The sequence below is a fragment of the Dendrobates tinctorius genome, unplaced genomic scaffold, assembly GCF_039654945.1.
Source record: "Dendrobates tinctorius isolate UK_male_01 unplaced genomic scaffold, ASM3965494v1 ptg000086l, whole genome shotgun sequence".
Taxonomy (NCBI): domain Eukaryota; kingdom Metazoa; phylum Chordata; class Amphibia; order Anura; family Dendrobatidae; genus Dendrobates; species Dendrobates tinctorius.
The window spans coordinates 56,870,458-56,890,000 of NW_027361754.1; the positions used below are offsets into that span (position 1 = coordinate 56,870,458).

Genomic DNA, 19,543 nt, shown 5'->3' on the forward strand with positions numbered 1-19,543 from the left:
GTACCTGTTTACACGGACCCATTGACTTGTATGGGTCCATGTGATCCGTGCTGTTGCACAAAAACGGACATGTCAGCGTATTTTGCACACGGACACACGGTCCGTGAAAACACGCCGACATCTGCATAGACACATTCATTACTTTAGAATGTGTCTGTGTGTGTCAGTGTCTCCGGTACGTGAGAAAACTGTCACTACACGTACCGGAGACACTGACTTGTGAAACTGGCCTTAGTAAGTGTAAAATACTGAAGTGCGTGCAGGACAATGCAATATTAAACCAATCCAGAAGAGGGCAGCAGGCGTTCACCCATCGAAACAGAAGGCGCTGTCACCCACATGTGGGCTGCACTCTGTAGTGACATGCGTATGTAAACAATGGCAAATTAGTCACAAGTGACAGTATAATTGAGCGCAACATGTGCAGGTTTACCATTGAAAAATCCCAGGGACGCTCATTCATCTTCTTTCTCTTATATTTGGGGATAGAAGTGTAGAAATAAAAACATGGGCAGCTTTCTATTTCAGGGTGAATGCACATAAACTGGCCAGGGTACGGATTGTTGCTTAGCAAGCCACAGTCCGTGTCCCTTTTTCCTTTCTCGAAGTTCAAGGGTGAGAAGATGCAGGAGATAGGAACTCCCAAAGAGAAAGGAAGAAAAAAAAAAAAAAAAGAGAGAGAAGTTGGAAAGTTGGATGAAAAATTATTAAAACCATAATGCATTTTGGTGAGCTGAGACTCCTGAAGAAGCCTGGACAATGTCGAAACGTTTTGTGATTTTTAACAAGATTTTAATCATTTTTCATCCATCTCGGGAGACTTTTTTTCCCCTCTTTGGGAGCTCATATCACCTGGATCTTTATGCCCTAATTACGCTCTTTAGGACTAACCCACAACAACCGTGTCGGCTGCATGCATTGGTTTTCATACAAGGAGTACAAGGAGTCGTGCCGTACCTGCACGTCCTCAGCAGGTGAGCGACTTTTCCTTTTAATATTCACAAGTTTGGTGGTATCTAGTAGGTCACACACTTTCCAATTCTGAATCAAATGGAAAACTTCATAGATCACACAAGTGGATCCTGGAGCAATGTGACATCTCCGGAGGTGGCCCCAGGCATGCATTTAAAGGCGTAAAGTGATATAAGAGTTTGGCTAGAGCGAGACAACATCATACAACACCTCGATTCCACAATTAAGGGTACAAAACGTCTAAAACATCTTGCAGCGAGGATTAGAGAACTTTGCGAGGATTAGAGAACTTCGTGAAACTGCCAGGTTTGGTCACACAGAGATGATCAAGTGCAACACTTGGCTACCTTCAGGGAGCAAACAATCAATAATCATAAAAATAAGCCTATCCATAATTTGCAGAGCTAACTCTGTTTTTTTGGATTTTCTTAGATGTGGTTAAAAAAAATCCCCCCCGCCACCCAAAACAACAACAACAACAAAAAAAAAACAGCGTTGTAGAAATCAATGTTGCAACCACTACCAGGCAAATCATGTTTATGACTCTTAAGGCTTTGGGCGATCATCTACCATAGGGGGCATGACTCTTAAGGCTTTGGGCGATCATCTACCATAGGGGGCTATTGAGGAAAAAAAATAAAACTTATCTAGTATCCTTCAAATGCACAAGATAATCAGTCCTAATAGCAAATCCCGCTCTGCTGCCTCCTCTCTATCAATCCAACATGTTGTTGGACGCTCACATTGGATCCATGTTTTTTTTTTCTAACTTCAAAGACATTCATATGCAAACCAACCCGTACGCCAGCGCCATCAGATGCTTTGAATTTTGAGCGATTGACTCATTACTGATTCATCCTCGAGAACAGAGTCTGGCCATGAATACACGCTAGCTAAAGAGCAGCAATACTGAGTAATGTCCCGGAGTAATGCGAGGAGGCCGCCTTGTGCAGGTCTTATTTTACGTAACAATAGTAGGTGAGCGATGGATGATGAGGGCAGTAGTCGAGCAGCATTACAAGACTGTAGGCATCACGGATTGCTGCGTGTACATGCTTCCTACTACCGCAGGCGGAAAATAGGGGATCAATTATATAACTTGCTGACAAATCACTACGTGATGGAAAACACGTGAGCCTGGGACGGCAAAGCAAACATTACCGAGCGGGGTAACCGTGGCTATAAAGGGGCAATCTGGGCCATATATACACTAATCAGACAGAACATTAAAACAAATGACTGGTGAAGTTTATTCATTGTATTTATTTTACGATTAAGAATGGAAACGCGTCAGTGAATTAGGTCTATATCAGATTTTTAAGGAAGTTAAATCAGGTTTTTTTGCATTCCTAACTGATTGGTGTTGGATCTGGACATTTCCATTAGGGCATTATCTTGTGACAATGACACCTAACAAGGAGCGAGATAAATCTGGTTACAAGTGAACAGTCAGTTCGTGTAGTTTATGCGTTGGAAGCAGGAAAAATGGGCAAGCGTAAGTAAGGATCTGAGCAAAGGGGTCATATTGTGATGGCTGGAGACTGGGGCAGGTCTTGTGGGGTGTTCCTGATGTACAGTGCTTAGGACCTACCAAACGTGGTCCAAATAAAAGCCACAGGGTGGAGAAGGAAGATCGTAGGACAAATTGATGGAAAAGGTAGCACTATGATAGAAAAGATATCTGGACATAGAGTACAACGCAACTTACTGCGTCACATCAGAGGAGTCAATTTCCATGCTGACCCAAGGCCGCCAATGATGAGCATCAAAACTGGTCAATGTAAGAAGTTGGCTTGGTCTGATAATTGACGTTTTATTTTATCTTGTGTGGACAGCAAGTGGGTACATGTACATTGCTTACCAGGGAAAAAGATGGTGCCAGGATGCAAGGAAAGAAGGCAAGCTGACGGAGCAGTGTGATGCTCTGGGCAATGTTGATTGTAGCATTTATGTTGTCATGTCACATTTCACCCACCTAAACAAATGCCACCCTCTATGGCAGCGGTCTCTCTAATGTGGACCCTTTTAGCAGAACAATGTCCCCGCCAGAGCTGAAAAAATAGTCCAGGAATGTTTTGTTTCCTCCTATCTCTCTGACAGCTCCTTTACTGTATCTTTTGCCGGTTCCTCCTCCTCTCACCTTCCCCTTACTGTTGGGGTTCCTCAAGGATCGGTTCTAGGTCCCCTCCTCTTCTCCTTGTACACTGCCCCTATTGGTCAAACAATCAGTAGATTTGGTTTCCAGTACCATCTCTATGCTGACGACACCCAATTATACGCTTCTTCTCCTGACAGCACGCCAGCCTTTCTAGAAAACACCAGCGATTGTCTAAACGCTGTGTCTAACATCATGTCCTCACTATATCTGAAACTGAATCTGTCAAAGACTGAACTCCTTGTGTTTCCTCCCTCTACTAATGTACATATACCTGACATTGCCATTTCTGTGTGTGGTTCCACTATTACTCCCCAGCAACAGGCCCGCTGTCTTGGGGTCATACTTGACTCCGAGCTTTCCTTTGCTCCCCACATTCGATCACTGGCTCGCTCATGTCATCTGCACCTCAAAAACATTTCTAGAATTCGACCTTTTCTTACTTTTGACTCTGCAAAAACTCCGTTTCTCTTATTCATTCTCGTCTCGACTATTGTAACTCTCTTCTGATCGGTCTCCCTCTTTCCAAACTCTCCCCTCTCCAATCTGTCTTGAATGCTGCAGCCAGGATCATATTCCTGACCAATCGCTACACCGATGCCTCTACCTTGTGCCAGTCATTACACTTCAGAATTCAGTATAAACTTATTATCCTCACCCACAAAGCCCTCCATGGCTCAGCACCACCCTACATCTCCTCCCTTGTTTCAGTATACCATCCTACCCGCGCCCTCCGTTCTGCTGATGACCTGAGGTTAGCATCCTCAATAATCAGAACCTCCCACTCCCGTCTCCAAGACTTTACACGTGCTGCGCCAATTCTTTGGAATGCACTTCCCAGGTCAATACGATTAGTCCCCAATCCCCACAATTTTAAGCGTGCCCTGAAAACGCATTTATTCAGACTGGCCTATCGCCTCAACACATTAACCTAATCTATCCCTGTGTGGCACAGCCAAAAGTTTTACCATAACCAGGTTCCCCGCATCATGTTCCCACATGCTTTATGCATCCATTAGCCCTCATGGTCTGTACTGTTACACACTTAACATTATGGCTGGTCCATACAATCAGGGCAACTGTTACCACCCACCTTTCGTGTCTACCTCTTTCCTCATAGACTGTAAGCTTGCGAGCAGGGCCCTCATTCCTCTTAGTATCTGTTATAATCTATGTGATTATTGTTATGCTGTAATGTCTATTGTCTGTACAAGTCCCCTCTGAAATGTAAAGTGCTGCGGAATATGTCGGCGCTATAGAAATAAAATGTATTATTATTATTTGAAGAACATGACAAAGAATTTAAGATGAGGACTTGTCTCAGAATTCCACAGATCTCAATCCAATCAAGCATCTGTGAGATGTACTGGAAAACAAATTTGATCCATGAGTGCCTTGCTTCGCTACTTACGAGACTTAAAACACCACGTGCACATTATCCATAATCACAGACCCAGGCAATCTATTGTGTTGACGCATCTAATGAGTTTGTGCAAAGGTCACTGTGAAGGAAGAGGGAAGAGGTGAGCTGTGACCGCCTATTGGTACTGGTGGACCCTGTTTTATCAACGGCGTATAGAGAGGTTACATGTTGTTGGCAGAATATGTGAAGATGGAGGATTTTTTTTGAGGCATTCAAAGACAAGTTTAACGGTGGAAACTGCTTCAGGAAACGCTCCTTCTTTAGGGAGTTTTTCCATTTCTTGAGTTTTTGAAACAATTTTTTTTTCCTAGCAGCCTTCTGATTGGACAGTGTCTACTTTAGAGTGGATCCACGAAGAGCCGAATCAACGTAGTGACATGCACTTTTTCTCCCCCCAGGTAGAATTTAAAACCTGAAGTGAGAAAAAAACCAGAACAAATAAACAGTAAAGTGGTATAACAATAGAAATGGATAGGAAGTGGATTTGCTCAAAAGACTCTCTAAAAAAAAAAAAACTGTGCAAATAACTATATCTTGGCTGATAAGAAAACTGCTGAAAACTCTTCCTGAAAGGCAAAGAATTAAGACAGCCTAAACAGTCTAAAACAGCCCCTGGGGCAAGCGTGATTTTGATATATAGATATATAAAATTAAAAAATACCTAAAAAAAATATATAAAATATAAGAAACACAAAATGGATTTAAACAAAAAAGGTCATTTTCTGATTATCGCTTCCCTATGAAAGGACCTGCTAATATTTAGGTCTTGTAGGGTCCTACCTCGATGGGTCAAAGCTTTCACGGCAGCACAAGAATAAAGATGGTTTTAAAGGTTATGAAAAATGTCCACTATTCTCCCATCCAAAGGTCAAGAACGATCACAATGATCCAAACTTAGATGTGTCACATCAATATTTTGGATCCAACTGGTGCCAGGGGATCTAATACGTGTGACTACTAGACTAACCTATGTGAGCGCACATGTCCTGTACAGACCCAGAGGTGCAATCCTCCACCGAAACAATATAAGACATCCCATGAAAACCCTCAGGCAAACCAAGCCATGCCGGATGCTACAAATACGCACATCTGTAATACACTGACGTGTGAAAATCTGACCTCATTTCTGCTGTTAATGAATTTGTACAAGCTTGTCAACAAGGTAGGACACTATTTTAGGTGAGACATAGAGGACTCTGCTACTGTCAGTCCTCCTCCACCGCTCCAGCACATTTGCATTAATCGTGCCTTTAGAGACAGGATGAGGGAAGACCCCCTTCCCGTTAATAGCTCTAAGGAAGAGCGCAGTGGATGCTTATTTCATATCCAAATGTTTCCTGTGTGGCAGCTCGTCTCCAGGCATGCCCCCACCACTCCATGCCTGCTGTCTATTGCTAAACCCTTTACATTAAGTCATCAGGAAATTAGATGGGATTTGCTGTCTGACCTTCCGCTGCCTCCCACCTCTAAACCTCGGATCTGCTGCTTTTGACGCAGCGAGATGAGGATTGGAGCTCTTTACAATCACCGAGAGCTGGAGCCTTGGCCGTCAGCTCTTGCTATTCTGAGGATGGAGAGATTATATCGAGCTGCCGGCTAAATCCTGGGTTTTTTTCCCTCATTCTATTATTCTGCAATAGGAAGTCCAGCTCTATTCTGCACATATAAAATACATATATAGGGCACGACATTCTCTATAATAATGCGGTCACCATGAGGCTTTCCATGGCAGAGAAGAGGCGTGTAACTATAGGAAGTGAAGCGGTTGTAGGCCCTGAAGCCTAAAGGCCCGTACACCTCGAATAATCGTAGGCACAACACTATTTCAGCCCAAAGTTATTTTCTCCCCGTAGAATGTAAGTCCGCAAGGACAGGGTCCTCTCCCCTCTGTATCAGTCTGTCATTGTAAATTTGTCGTGGAAATTTAACGATATCTATAACTTTGTATGTATGTCCCTTCTCATGTACAGCACCATTAATGGCGCTATATAAATAAATAATAATAATAATAATGAGCAATCATGTATTTTTTTCCCCCGGCTCCTAAGGCATTGTCTGAGATCAGGAGCTTAAATCCCAAACACTAGATCCTTATCTCCCATAACTTCATCTGATGGTTTTTTACAAAATCGGCACATACATGCTGGCCTATTGCAGATTCAGTCTTCCCAGCCTGGTGCAGGGCTTCAATTTTGTTTCTGGTGTCCTTCGTCAGATCTTTGGTCTTCACCAGGGCTGTGGAGTCGGAGTCGGAGTCGTGGAGTCGGAGTCGGAGCTCATTTTGGTGGAGTCGGAGTCGGAGTTGGAGTCGGTATAAAATGGACCGACTCCGACTCCTAAAATATATAATAAATTGGGTACAGTAATTCAATGCAGGATGTGCTGAATATTTTTTCATAGGAGTTTGGGAAAGTTATGAAATGTCCTATAAATGGCTGTTATATTCCTGATCTAAGGCTACATTCACACACAGCGTTTTTCCTGTGTTTTTTGAGGATACGTTTTTCAGCTGCAAAAGCTGATCATCTTTTTAAAAAACTGCATCACCTGAAAGGTTTTTGAGCTCATAGATAATGTTTTCAATAGCAAAAGCAGATTAGAAATCTGCTCTATCTATCCATTTATCCATATCTGTCTATCCATATCGTATCTGTACCAAAAAGAATGAAAACCGGGTAGTACACCAATATATATTCTGTTCTATCTAAATGTCTTGATTATTGTATCATAGAAATGATTAAATGTCTGAGGTTCACATTGTACTACAATAAATTTTTCACTTAAATATAAGCAATATGTGTGGGAGTCGGAGTCGTGGAGTCGGAGTTGGAGTCGGAGTCGGTGTAAGGGAAATTGGGGAGTCGGAGTCGGAGTCGCAGGTTTGGCTTACCGACTCCACAGCCCTGGTCTTCACCATAGCGGAGTTTGGAGTGTGACTGTTTGAGGTTGTGGACAGGTGTCTTTATACTGATAAGTTCAAACAGGTGCCATTACTACAGGTAATGAGGGGAGGACAGAGGAGCCTCTTAAAGAAGAAGTTACAGGTCCAGAAATCTCGCATGTTTTAAGATGACCAAATACTTATTTTCCACCATAATTTGCAAAATAAATCTTGCCAAATCAGACAAAGTGATTTTCTGGATTTGTTTTCTCATTTTGACTCTCATAGTTGTGGTCTACCTATGATGTCAATTACAGGCCTCTCTCTTCTTTTTAAGTGGAAGAACTTGCACAGTTGGTGGCTGCCTAAATACGTTTTTTCCCCAGAAGACCAAAAAGGTCACTCTATCCAAATGAGACCAATATTAAAAATTATAGTTCATGGGTGAATGTCCACTTCGTCCATGGAGTGCCAAGTTACCTACCTATGGTTGAGCATGAGCAATTAATATGGCAGCCACTCCTAAAACAGGACTGCAATGATCACGTATCTTCTACAAGGTTTTTTTTTACCCCTTTTAAGATGCTGTAGACCAGCAAGGACGCAGGTTTGTAGACCCTTACTCATCACTCATAAGACTGTACAGAAGAGCGCAGCTTAGAATTCAGAAGGACCCAGCTCCTTCATGAGTGTGCACACAGCGACATATGGATCCATAGACTTCCTATGGATTGGTACAACGAAAAGCTCATGCAGGGGCTGCGTGCTTCTACACAGTCTTTTCAACAAAAAGTGTGGATCTTAGGACATGGACCTCACCAATCTCCAGCATGTTGAATCAAGTGTTGCACATAAAAAAAACTGTGAATGATAAATACATTTTAAGTGGCTCATTGTCACTGTAGAAAGGTTGAAATAGCTAACGAGAGGGGTTTTCACAGCATAAAATGGGGCTCGTTGACCACACTTGATCAGACATATACAGTGGAGCTCCTTCTCAGTGCCTCATCCATGCATCTACGACCTACTGCGCCCTCTCTAAATCAGTCAACAGAATATGGTCGATCGGAAAAGCTCATTTCTTGATAATCATACAGTAAACAGGTTGAAAAATCACTCACCCAATGAGAAAAACCCTGGTCCCTTGGGTGAATAGTTTTTAAGCTTGCATTAGAATAACAAAAAAGAAAAAAAAAATTAACATTCTCAGCAGCACATGTGCTGCCGAGAATAATGCACACTGAAAGATCTATTACCGATCGATCTGTGTGCATGGAAGCGCAGTTTGACTGTGTAAACAGGCTACTACTACACAACTTGTGATAGGCTTACATATCGCCGATTGTGCACTGGTCTGGTCCATTCCATGAATGCATGTCAATAGGAGGTAGCTCCTGCACATACCCGCTATGGAGCCAGTCGCATCTGCTAAGGGCGGATGTTACCGTTAATAGAGGACGAGTGATTTTTAAACAAGAACGTCCAGCAAAAATGTTATCCCCTAATCCTTTCTAAATAGGTATATGATGTAGTATAAGTGCATTATACTTAGCCAATCGCAGTCTTCACTGTTCTCCATCGCCACTCCGGTTCGCTTCTGGATCACATAACATCAAAATCAGACTATCCAGATCATACAGGGGGTTTATACCTCAACCATAAGTCACATTCCCAATGCAAATCTATGGAACATAGTTCTGAGGTTTTATAGACTTGCATTGGGGGAAGCCGGTAAAGAAAGAAGAGCGTAAACCAGGAAAGAGGACGATCGCTGAGCATTTTAATGCGCCTACAATACACTTTATACACATACTTAAAAATGATTAGTGGATACAAATTTCACTGGGAGTGCTTCTTTAAGCAACCATAAAAATAATTTCACCCGAGTGTTTTTCTCACTCATCGGATGATAGGCAGCCCGTTTCCACTGAACGATTATCAGGAAACTAATTCCTAGGAATGCTCGTTACCTATAATTGACAAGTATAAATGCATCACAAGACTTCCTGGGTTTGGATCAGTAAGGTTAACTCCTCAGGGATGTTTCTTTCCATACTATTAATCATTACAGAAGTCGCAGAGTGTTTCTAAACTAGGTCGCATTTAAAGTACAATATTCCTTTAATTATGACGAAAAGTGGCAAATAATAGGCTTTTTAGAGTGTTACATGACTAATTAATGAGGACAGAAAAGGCTCAGCGATGTAACGTTCTCACTGTAAACATGGTGACAGTAACTTTGAAGTACAAATTCTGATCAAATGAAAGCCTTAAGGGCTCGTCCAAAATAGAAAAAAAAAAAAAATCTCATAACGTTCCAAAGCAAAACGCAAGAAGAACAATAGGAAAATTGTGCAAGTGGGAAAGATAAAGTATGAAAGGAAATCATCGCTGTCCCATGACGTGTACTCTCCTCGCTTACAGCAACAGGGCAAACAGAGCATGGGGAGCAAAGATAGACTCAAACTGAGTACATTACTGAAGCCTTACAATTCATATTAAGGCAGAATTACTTCATGAATTATAAGAACTTCTATCTACAGTTATGGGGAACGATTCCATTGATTTTTTTTTTTTTTTTTTATTTGAACACATTAGCTCTCAATGACCTAAACTAGGAATTCGAGCTCTTTGATTTATAAGTCACTAGCTGAATAGGCCGGCGTTGCCTGGGCATAGTAACCAACTGTGGTTATAACAAATTATAATGATTATATTGCACATAAAAACCGTGCATCTAATCCTATCCTGTGTGATACTGTGTGCTGAGCTGTATATCTAATCCTATCCTGTGTGATACTGACTGCTGAGCTGTGTATCTAATCCTATCCTGTGTGATACGGACTGCTGAGCTGCGTATCTAATCCTATCCTGTGTGATACTGTGTGCTGAGCTGCGTATCTAATCCTATCCTGTGTGATACTGCCTGCTGAGCCATGTGTCTAATCCTCTCCTGTTTGATACTGCCTGCTGAGCCATGTGTCTAATCCTCTCCTGTTTGATACTGCCTGCTGAGCCATGTGTCTAATTCTCTCCTGTGTGATACTGACTGCTGAGCCATGTGTCTAATCCTCTCCTGTGTGATACTGACTGCTGAGCCATGTGTCTAATCCTCTCCTGTGTGATACCGACTGCTGAGCCGTGTATCTAATCCTATCCTGTGTGATACTGACTGCCGAGCTGTGTATCTAATCCTATCCTGTATGATACTGACTGCTGAGCTGTGTATCTAATCCTATCCTGTATGATACTGACTGCTAAGCTGTGTATCTAATCCTATCCTGTGTGATACTGACTGCTGAGCCGTGTATCTATTCCTCTCCTGTGTGATACTGCCTGCTGAGCTGTGTATCTAATCCTATCCTGTGTGATACTGACTGCTGAGCCGTGTATCTAATCCTATCCTGTGTGATACTGACTGCTGAGCTGTGTATCTAATCCTATCCTGTGTGATACTGACTGCTGAGCCGTGTATCTAATCCTATCCTGTGTGATACTGACTGCTGAGCTGTGTATCTAATCCTATCCTGTATGATACTGACTGCTAAGCTGTGTATCTAATCCTATCCTGTGTGATACTGACTGCTGAGCCGTGTATCTATTCCTCTCCTGTGTGATACTGCCTGCTGAGCTGTGTATCTAATCCTATCCTGTGTGATACTGACTGCTGAGCCGTGCATCTAATCCTATCCTGTGTGATACTGACTGCTGAGCTGTGTATCTGATCCTCTCCTGTGTGATACTGACTGCTGAGCCATGTGTCTAATCCTCTCCTGTGTGATACTGACTGCTGAGCCGTGTATCTAATCCTATCCTGTGTGATACTGACTGCTGAGCCGTGTATCTAATCCTATCCTGTGTGATACTGGGCTCCCCCTGCAGTCTGTGTCAGAGGGTAGTCTGTGTTGGCACGGTAATAAATTGTGTTATTTCCAGCTTTACAGAAGGGCGATAACACCATAGAAATGATGAGAATAATAGGCCTCAGTTATAACTGTCTACAAAGAAAACTGTTGCTGATAGCAACCAATCACAGCTCATTTTTCATCTTTTAAACAGCTCTGGGACAGCGTGGCGAGTTTTCAGTGGCGTCTTTTGTGTTTCGACTTTTATGTGGCGAGGTTGGTGTATGTGTGGTGAAATATGTGCTGAGGGTGGTCTATGTGTTGAAGCACGTGGTAGTGTGTGGCGCATTATGTGTGTGTGTTCATATCCCCGTGTGTGGCGAGTATCCCATGTCAGGGCCACACCTTAGCAACTGTACGGTATATACTCTTTGGCGCCATCGCTCTCATTCTTTCAGTCCCCCTTGTTCACATCTGGCAGCTGTCAATTTGCCTCCAACACTTTTCCTTTCACTTTTTCCCATTATGTAGATAGGGGCAAAATTGTTTGGTGAATTGGAACGCGCAGGGTTAAAATTTCACCTCATAACATAGCCTATGACGCTCTCGGGGTCCAGACGTGTGACCAGGGCTGTGGAGTCGGAGTCGGAGTCGTGGAGTCGGAGTTAGTTTTGGTTGGAGTCAGAGTCGGAGTCGGTAGAAATGTACCGACTCCAGCTTTAAAAAAAAAATGTATTAATATTTCATAATTGAACTTTCATATGAATTTTATAAATGTTACTCAAATATATATGTTCTATCAAACTATGAACAACAGTGATAAGCAGTTCTGCTGGAGATAGAGACATTTCTTACTTCTTGTGTGTCACTGTTCTCCACTGCCCTTATCTAATCTTATACTTGGTTAACCTCATGCTGCCCCAACCCCCTACTTACAATGTATGAAACTGAAAGTGAAAATGTGTTGCAAATTCTTAGTAGTAAAGCTCCTCCTCTAGACTAGATCATACTAGGTGTGCGTCTTCCAAGCATCTCACAGCTGCCTGCTACTCAGAAGAGGAAGACTGTAAGAAGTATTATCCTTTCAACAAACTTTGCATCAGTTAACTGTGAGTACATGAGGAATAATAACAGTATTACTGACCACTATATCAGTTGTACGACCTGGCAATAATTTTGTACAATTGTTTTTAGGAAAAACAATTGTCATTTGGATTGTGAATGCAGAATTAAAAACCTGAGAATGTCAAAGAAGCATCACATTAAATCAGCTGTATTTGAACATTTCACCATCACTCAAGATAGAAAACATTATGTCTGTCAGTGTATGACAAATGATCCAGACGAAAACAAATGCTGTGAAGCCAAGATGAGTGCATATTCAGGCAAAGATAAAAATGCTCCTACCAGAGCTTCTAATCTAAAGAGACATTTACAGCGCTTTCATCCAGAAGTACTGAAAGCAGTGGATGAGAAAGACTGCATCCAAACCAATGAACCAGTGCCCAACTCTTCCAGCCAAACAAAGGAGCAGAGAACTTTGCAGCCATCAGTTGCAAGATATTTTGTCAGTGACAAAGTTACTGTGACAATGACAGTAGATACATTTAAAAAACAGATCATAGAGCTTGTTGTAAAGGATAGTGTGCCTATTTCATTATTTTCACGACCAGCTTTATGTGTCTGAATGGGGAAATGGCCCGCAAGCTTGGTGTTTCTCTGGAGAGAGAGAGTATTAGAAAATTAGTAATCGAAGAAGCTTTTAAACAAAAGGAAGAACTTAAAAAAACTCTCAAGGGACGCTTTCTGTTTCTTAAAATGGATGCCTGCACACGTCACAGAGTGAACTATTTTGCCATAAATGTCCGATTTGTTTGTGACAAAAATGAAATAGTTACCAAGACATTGGCAGTAAAAGACACCAAAGCTCATCACACCAGTGAGTTTCTCCAGGTCTTGGTGGAAAAGGTTCTGCAAGACTATGAACTTAAAAAAGAGCAAGTTCTTTCTGTCGTAACTGACAATGCTTCAAATATGATAAGTACTATTAAGCTAATGAATGAGAGTAATGATGGTGACCAGCAGCTAGAAGAACATTCTGGGTCCTCTGACACAGAAATGTTTGAAATAGAGGAACACAGTATTGTAACTGAGGAGCAAACTGAAGTTGCTTCAGATGAACAGCAACATGATAGTTTAGATGATCTTGTTGAAACTGTGTCAATATCTTCTTTCATTCATCACATGCGCTGTGTTGTGCATACGCTACAGCTGGCTATAAGAGACAGTCTGCAAGAAGGACATGCTGCTGCACTGATTGGCAAGGTGAGAAAATTGGCTACTGTTGCCAGAACCCCTAAAGTTGACTCAATTTTGAAGAGACGTGCTGGAAAAGGGGCAATTATTGATCAAGCCACACGATGGGGCAGTACTTACTTAATGATTCAGCGCTTGGTTGAACTAAAAACCTTTCTTGTAGACATGGCTAACCCTCAACTGACGCTAAATGAAAGTCAGTGGAATCAGGTGACTGAGCTGGAAAAATTGCTAGAGCACCCATTTACAGTGACTAAAAAATTACAAGCAGAGGACTTAACTCCAGGTATTTTCTTAAAGGAGTGGAAGAACCTGATGTTTCGCCTGTCCCAAAGAGGAGGGTTAATTGCAAGTGGCATTGCTACATCAATGAAACGGAGAGAGGAGCTACTATTACAAAATAAAATACTTTTGGCAGCTGTTTATGTAGACCCAATGCATCGGATTCTTCTAGATGATCAACAGCTAAGTAAAGGAAAAGAAGCTCTGTTTGAAATAGCAGTAAGGATGAAAGGGTTGCAGAACAGTCAGGAGGAACAAGAAGAATTTGGTCGTCCTGCCACATCTTCACCCTCATCATCAACTGATGAAGAATTTAATTTTGAAAAATATTTGGATCACAAGGACCGTGCAAAGCGTTCCCGCATAGAAGAGTCATCCCCATCAAGGAACACAGCCAGTACATTTCAGCAGAATTTTTCATGTGCACTAAAAGAAATTGAGAAATTTGACCGTTCATCAAAAATAACAGTGCAACAAGCGATTCCTCTGTATCCTGACATTGTCAGAGATGTATGCCCGAGTGGTTACTGCTTTGCCACCAACACAAGTTAGTGTAGAGAGGTTGTTCTCTGCTCTCAAAATAATTAGATCAGATTTGAGGGCATCCATGAAGGAGGATCTGACAGAGGCAACACTTTTTCTGAGGACAAATTTATAGATTTCTTCTTATTAACTGCATAAAAGTGTTTATTGCATATTTACTTACAGTTTAGAAAAGTTTATAAAAGTTATTTGCTATATTCTAATTGTATTCTAATAAATGTAGTTTTTGCTCTAAGTGGTCTGATTACTTATATGATGGTGAGAAACTGAATAAGCACGATGTTTAATATTTTACAACAGTAAATTTGTTGTTATGAATTGGCCATTTATGAAGGAGTCGGAGCCGGAGTCGGAGCCGGAGTCGGAGCCTGATAAAATCCAGGAGTCGGAGTCGCAACTGTGGCTTACCGACTCCACAGCCCTGCGTGTGACTGTGCAAAATTTTGTGGCTTGAAAACCTCAAAAAGAGGAAAAAATCCTCCAAAAAATTCAGATACAAACCAGACAGGCCTAAATGCATCTGCACTAATACAGGGTGCAACGGACCCAAGTAAAATGCCAGCTGCACAGGTGCATAAATACCAAATGAAACAGCCAACCTACAATAGGCGCATAGGCGGCCTCAATAGTAAAAACCTGGTCACACTTGTCAAACACTATGTTTGACGAGTGTGACCAACCTGTCAATCACTTTCCAAGCGATGCTTCAAATCGCTTGGAAAGTGCTTGAATATCACACGCGAAAATCGCGATCATAATCGCGGTGAAATTGCGCGGAAAAAAATGCGCGATTTCTGGGAAGGAGTCCGGTTTTTAGTAAGCGTTTTAAAACGCTACGTGGGCACATAGCCTAAAGGGTTTGTCCCGCTAATAAAATTAATAAATCTTAATAGATAGACCACATAACCACAGCACTAGGTATTTCCTTGAGGGCAGGGTCGTACATAGAAATCATGGGGTCCCATAGCAGAGGTTGTAATTGGGCCCCATCCCCCTCTCTTTCAAAAAAAAAAAAAAAAAAAAAATCGATGGGATCCGGAAGAGCATATCTCACAACTTTTCAGGCCTTAGAAAGCAATTTTCCTCCTAGACTCCCCTTTCATTGCTCCTATAAAAGTATGATTCCAACAAAAGTGCCCTCCAAACACAGTATGATTTCCCACAGTACATTCCACACGCACTGTATGATGACCCTACTGTACCCCCACTCCCCCTCAACTCCCCTGGAAAACTATGGTGATGCCTTAAATGGGATCCCTATACAGCCCCCCACACAGTATAATGGGCCCCACATAGTCCTCCGTATGGTGCTGCAGGCCAAATATAAATCACCATGCTGGTCAGATTTGGCCCGCAGGCCTGAGTTTGACATGTATGCTTTAAAGGGACCCCAAATAGGGGACGTTCTTTTCTGTTTTGTGTTGCGTCACTCCATTGCAGAGATATTCATGTTTTTGCTTTTGGAAAGCAGTATGTGAAATCTCTGCTTACGGTCCCAAGTTTTTTCCCCACAGGGAGAGAGGAGAAAGTCCCTGGCAGCGGCATATCTCCCCTAAAAGCAAAAACAAAGAGCTGTTGAATTCCAATTTTCCGATCTTTTTCTTCCTGACGTCAACTGTCAGAGAAGATTTGGGAGGCTCGCATACACATGAAATGATCGCCTGGCCCCACCGAAATGTGTGTGTGAGCAAAATTTCATCTAATCTGAATGGAGGACCTTTACAGTTGACCCACTATAGAAAGAGAGCTATTCCTCATGACCATCACTATAGACATGCATGCAATTGGGAGAGGATACCAGATTTATTTTGCAGTGTCTTATCTTCCTTTACATTCCCTGTGAACAAAACTATTAGGTGTTGAACTTGCACACGCCTGAGCCTGATCCCATGGTCTAGTGAGACCCAGGAGGCCACCATCAATATAAGACTGTCAGTCCTGGTATGGCCAATTTTTATCTAATATGAATGAGGCTTTAAAATCCTATAAATGTTCCAATAACTTTGGCAGAATATAAAATATTGGAGCACATACAGTACAGACCAAAAGTTTGGACACACCTTCTCATTCAAAGAGTTTTCTTTATTTTCATGACTATGAAAATTGTAGATTCACTCTGAAGGCATCAAAACTATGAATTAACACATGTGGAATTATATAATTAACAAAAAATGTGAAACAAATGAAAATGTGTCATATTCTAGGTTCTTCAAAGTAGCCACCTTTTGCTTTGATTACTGCTTTGCACACTCTTGGCATTCTCTTGATGAGCTTCAAGAGGTAGTCACCGGAAATGGTTTTCACTTCACAGGTGTGCCCTGTCAGGTTTAATAAGTGGTATTTCTTGCCTTATAAATGGGGTTGGGACCATCAGTTGTGTTGTGCAGAAGTCTGGTGGATACACAGCGGATAATCCTACTGAATAGACTGTTAGCTGCTTTTTTCTTGCCATAATACAAATTCTAAGTAAAGAAAAACGAGTGGCCATCATTACTTTAAGAAATGAAGGTCAGTCAGTCCGAAAAATTGGGAAAACTTTGAAAGTGTCCCCAAGTGCAGTGGCAAAAACCATCAAGGGCTACAAAGAAACTGGCTCACATGAGGACCGCCCCAGGAAAGGAAGAGTCACCTCTGCTGTGGAGGATAAGTTCATCCGAGTCACCAGCCTCAGAAATCGCAGGTTAACAGCAGCTCAGATTAGAGACCAGGTCACTGCCACACAGAGTTCTAGCAGCAGACACATCTCTACAACTGTTAAGAGGAGACTTTGTGTAGCAGGCCTTCATGGTAAAATAGCTGCTAGGAAACCACTGCTAAGGACAGGCTACAAGCAGAAGAGACTTGTTTGGGCTAAAGAACACAAGGAATGGACATTAGACCAGTGGAAATCTGTGCTTTGGTCTGATGAGTCCAAATTTGAGTTCCAACCACCGTGTCTTTGTGCGACGCAGAAAAGGTGAACGGATGGACTCTACATGCCTGGTTCCCACCGTGAAGCATGGAGGAGGAGGTGTGATGGTGTGGGGGTGCTTTGCTGGTGACACTGTTGGGGATTTATTCAAAATTGAAGGCATACTGAACCAGCATGGCTACCACAGCATCTTGCAGCGGCATGCTATTCCATCCAGTTTGCGTTTAGTTGGACCATCATTTTTTTTTTTTACCCCAAACACACCTCCAGGCTGTGTAAGGGCTATTTGACCAAGAAGGAGAGTGATGGGACCATTTCCGGTGACTACCTCTTGAAGCTCATCAAGAGAATGCCAAGAGTGTGGAAAGCAGTAATCAAAGCAAAGGGTGGCTACTACTTTGAAGAACATAGAATATAAGACATATTTTCAGTTGGTTCACACTTTTTTGTTAATTATATAATTCCACATGTGTTAATTCATAGTTTTGATGCCTTCAGGGTGAATCTACAATTTTCATAGTCATGAAAATAAAGAAAACTCTTTGAGTGAGGTGTGTCCAAACTTTTGGTCTGTACTGTATATGTGATGGTCGAGTGGGATAAACCATCAAACCGTTCCTGTAAAGAAAAAGGTGACAATCCGACCATGAATGATCAGCGTTCACGGATCAAGCCTGCAGAAAATGGTGCAAACCTTCGAAATACAAGACGCAAACTAAAGACCTAGGTTTTGACCTAGCTGTAGTCCTAGGGGCAGAAGACATCATCAAATATTGTAAATCTTAAAAACAGAGAGAGTGTGATGAATCCAGTGAGAGGGAACAGCTACATGCAATGTATAACGCCGGGCGTTACACCCGCTCATTACACCGCATGTTCCCGCCCCAGTCAGCCAATCCCCAGAGTCACAACCCTAACATTAAAATAATGATCACCTGGAGTCTCTTTAGACTTATCCGTCAGTGACTTTGGCCCCGTAAAATGTTAGTTGTCCGATTTAGGGTGAAAAATTGGAAAGCAGTGACATGATCCTCTCTCATTTCCTGGTCTGTGAGCGGTGTAACATCTGGCGCCGCCGTCACCAAGATTATGCAACACCCAGCCGGGTGAGCAGATGTGAGCAGCAATCCCTGGAATAATCTAGTCTCAAAAGGCAAATGAGATGAATGTTTCAAATAAGCGAAGCACACCATTTTGCTTGCCCGTTTAACCCCGGGCTGCTGACGACAAGAGCTGCTAAATACTGAAAGAGGATATCTGTGTTCTTCAGCTGCAGGTGAACTACAACCCCCAGGAGACACAATGAGAGCAATCCCACAGCCTCCTGGCAGGTAGGAGAGAAATTCTGAAACTGCTGTTTAGCTAAAACAGAGAAGTCAGCGGTTTTCCAACACCTGCATTGTGTTCTTATTTGGTAGGAGGACAGATCCCAATAGGGAGGAGAAGGAAAGACTTTTCTTTCTACCTTGTGAGATAAAAACACCAAATCTGAAGTCAATGAGAAAATGTTTAGGATTAGTGATGAGCGAACGTGTTTGGATAAGGTGTTACCGGAGCATGCTCAGGTGCTATCCGAGTATCTTTAGCGTGCCTGAAAAATATGCTCGAGTTCCCGCGGCTGCATGTTTCTTGGCTGTTTGTTAGGCAATCCCTGCATGTTTTGCGCTGTTGAACAGCCACAGAGAATCAACCATATTTTTCGAGCACACTGAAGACACTCGGTTAGCACCCAAGCATTCTGAGAAATAACTTATCCGATCACGTTCGCTCATCACTAATTAGGACCAAAAAGATTATCCTCTAATCCAGCACCAATGTCTGGATTATGGAGCATTAAGAATTATTAGATGCCCACAACAGCACATTGAACACACAGATCAGATGAATGATAAGGCCGAAGAGCTCCAACACTGATAGCCAGGTCCAGCACTATGACTATGGTTGTGCCAGGTGCTGCAACCCAAAAAGCAGGCCCGAGCTGCGGGATCAGGAACGGTCAAACTACATGCATGATACTACGTCTGGGTAAAGAATGAAAGGGTCACAATGATCCAGAGACTTCATCGTTCAGCCAATGGAGGGGCAGATTTTTGGGTTTTCCTTATCGATAATGCATCCAAAATACAGAAAATGCATATTAAGTAAATGCTCCTGCTGCAAGAAATAAATGTCTTACCATATGGTAGTTGACCATTTCCTGTAGACTATCTCCAAA

At 42.3% G+C, this 19,543-nt stretch overlaps 1 protein-coding gene across 1 annotated transcript in view; it reads right to left on the reverse strand.

The window, feature by feature from the left end:
• Positions 1-19,543, reverse strand: part of ACAP3 (ArfGAP with coiled-coil, ankyrin repeat and PH domains 3) — a 180,630-nt gene that overhangs the window by 77,351 nt on the left and 83,736 nt on the right. The window contains exon 4 of the mRNA XM_073585429.1: positions 19,505-19,543. This exon is cut by the window's right edge and continues 15 nt beyond it. Coding sequence (XP_073441530.1) covers positions 19,505-19,543 — 39 coding nt within the window. The remainder of the gene's footprint in view (positions 1-19,504) is intronic.